General features: G+C 51.3%; 1 protein-coding gene across 1 annotated transcript; it reads right to left on the bottom strand.

Moving 5' to 3' along the window:
- Nucleotides 1-646: 646 nt before the first annotated feature.
- FIBRA_03119 (uncharacterized protein) lies at nt 647-838 on the bottom strand (the record flags this gene model as incomplete). Its single annotated transcript, XM_012324964.1, has 2 exons — nt 647-753; nt 814-838. The coding sequence occupies 2 exons, from the start codon at nt 836-838 to the stop codon at nt 647-649; spliced, it is 132 nt and encodes a 43-aa protein (XP_012180354.1).
- Nucleotides 839-2,485: the final 1,647 nt, after the last annotated feature.

Below are 2,485 nucleotides of genomic sequence, written 5' to 3'. Positions count from 1 at the left end.
ACTCACCGTCTTCATTTCCACAGCATACCTCCCCTCCATTGACTTCTGGCCTAGGTACTGCGTACTGATTCTCCATATTGTGTATCAAGTGGGAGAGGTATGGTCGCAGGCGCAGTCGTCATCTGCAGATGGTGCCGGTGCAAGGGAGGTCCACCACGCCTCAGATGCCCACTCATCAGCCTATAAGGTGTGTGCTGCCAGGTCATACAGCCCTCATATCTGGATAATGCCTGCTTATTGAACCTTATCGTATCAAACCTAATATCACAGCCTGGCAGCGCATGCAAGCGCACCCACGGCGGGATATTGAACCAGGGCTGACATGGCAAGAAATTTACCACTTTCTTGTAGTGAAATGAGATGGGAGAGGTGAGAGCTGAATTGAGTGAGCCATTCTCCCCTCGCACAATAGGTCTTTCCTTGCTGGGCAATGGACATTTCTTTGCCGTGTGGACTGTCACCACATCTGTGCAGAGCAGTCTCTGAAGAGAAGACGCGTGCCCGACCGTTCATGCATTCACGTCCAGGATCTAACTCCGCAGCGAAGCAGAAGAGATAGCACAGCATACACCGCACGCACGCCCATGAGCGCGTGGCCGATAGGGCGTGTCTTCTGATACACGCAAAGTACCACACACACAGGCTTCTACAGCGCCTCGAGGTGGTCTATGTGGTCTGAGATAAACATGTTGGTATCTGCGAGTGTACTTGCATAGAAGGAAGAAAACGATACTCCGCCAAATGCTGAAGGGCCTGGCCAATGGAATGGAATCAACAAGGCACGCGCGTGAGACAAGGGCCCACACCACTCACCTCTGAGCGCGATGGTCTCAGTCATGGTAGACGTGCACAGCATCACAATCAGATTTACGAGAATGAGAAGAGTGACTAAGCCGTACTCGCCGTCTTGGAAATGAAGTCTTCTGCAGAAAGGCGCCCGGGAGGTTTGCTTTCTACTGAATCGGTTTGGAAGGCGTAGACAACATGCTCATCTCCTGGCTGATGACTAACTCGAGAGTGGGCTGGGAATTCGTCCATGAAATTCCGCTGCGTCGTGATCCAAACGCGTCGACGGGGTACCATCGTCAGAATGTCCACAAGCTGCAGTTGAAGCTGCCTATTCGCGCTCGGATTCTTCCCGGCTGTGCGCTTCGCTGTACATTGCGTCGGACGCCCACGCGCCAGCGAACGGGGTGCGTGGCGTAGCTGTGCATTCATCGCAAGTCAAAGTCTGGACAATGGTGACATTTAGAGCGCAAGGCAGCCACAATGCGGATTGACCCAAGGTGCATGCACCAGTCCCTGTTTGATGGAGCCAATGAGATAATGCTGCACGGAGAAAGCAAAAACTTCACATGTAGAGGACGACGCCATGCGTGGAAATGCGAGGAGAGTCTGCAAGGAAAGAGGACAACAATGGCGACACGACGCGAGGCGCGAGGCACATGGGCCCAAATTCAACTTCCTCCGCTCTCCGGATGACTTTTGCGCGATTACCGAACTGCACAAATAAGTATTTCAATTGAAGCTAAGCTCCCGCGGATGCACACTAACACGCGAGAAGCCGCTGCACGGAGTGAGAACGCAAATTGGTTGGTTTGGAACTAGTATCTAACTCTAGTAAGCTGTCGTTCACAGAGGAGCGGCGTGAGGCGAGACGGTGACTCGCGAGGCTAGCGCATAACTTTGTGGCTGTCAGTTGCAGTTGGTGCTGATGTCATGCACGGGAAGGAGTCATCCTTTTGCGAATACAAAAGTTGCTCATCATTCGCTCATTGTGCAACAGCAGGGCCACCTGAAGCTGGACTTGTTCTCTGGGAATATCGATGCCATTGGGTCGCTTGCTGTGCGTGTAGCGCACTGTTGAACAATGAAGGTCATGGTGCAGCCAGATGACTGAGTCAAGCTTTCAGGAGGGAGTTGTTGAGGAACGAACTAGGGTAAGATTCCTATCTATAACGCTATATGGACATGAGGAAGCACTCTTTACCCAGATCAGATAAGGATTAGATAACTAATTTCAGGATTTAGTAGAGCAGGTAAACACCGTACGTTCAACGCGCACTTCCCGCTTCAAGAACCTTAGTGAGTCTCGGGACAGCTGCATCCCCAGGTCGTCCTGCGCCTCCGCCGCAGTGTTGGGCGCTGCTCGTCTGTGATATCTCCCATCTCTGTTCCGACCTTCTAATGCCACAAGCACACGGCTGCATTGTAGATTTCGTCGTGGTGGTGGAGACAAAAAATCCACCAGAACTCTTGTTATGCGCCTAACGAATACTCATGCACAAGCACAATAAGCTCGACTGGAGCGCAATATACGCAAGAAATGACATGCGGTCTCCTTACATTCGAATGTATAGTCAGCTTTACGGTGAAAGGAAACACGCGTCTCAAACTATCAAACTTAAACAAGTACAGACAGCAGGAAGAATCTAGGTGGCCCACAATATGCAAATCTTCAGTGAAGTCCATAGTTGGCACAACA

The sequence above is a fragment of the Fibroporia radiculosa genome (assembly GCF_000313525.1).
Source record: "Fibroporia radiculosa TFFH 294 genomic supercontigs, scaffold1595, whole genome shotgun sequence".
Lineage (NCBI taxonomy): Eukaryota > Fungi > Basidiomycota > Agaricomycetes > Polyporales > Fibroporiaceae > Fibroporia > Fibroporia radiculosa.
The sequence above is the reverse complement of the archived record's forward strand: the minus strand, read 5'-3'. Positions and strand labels throughout refer to the sequence as shown.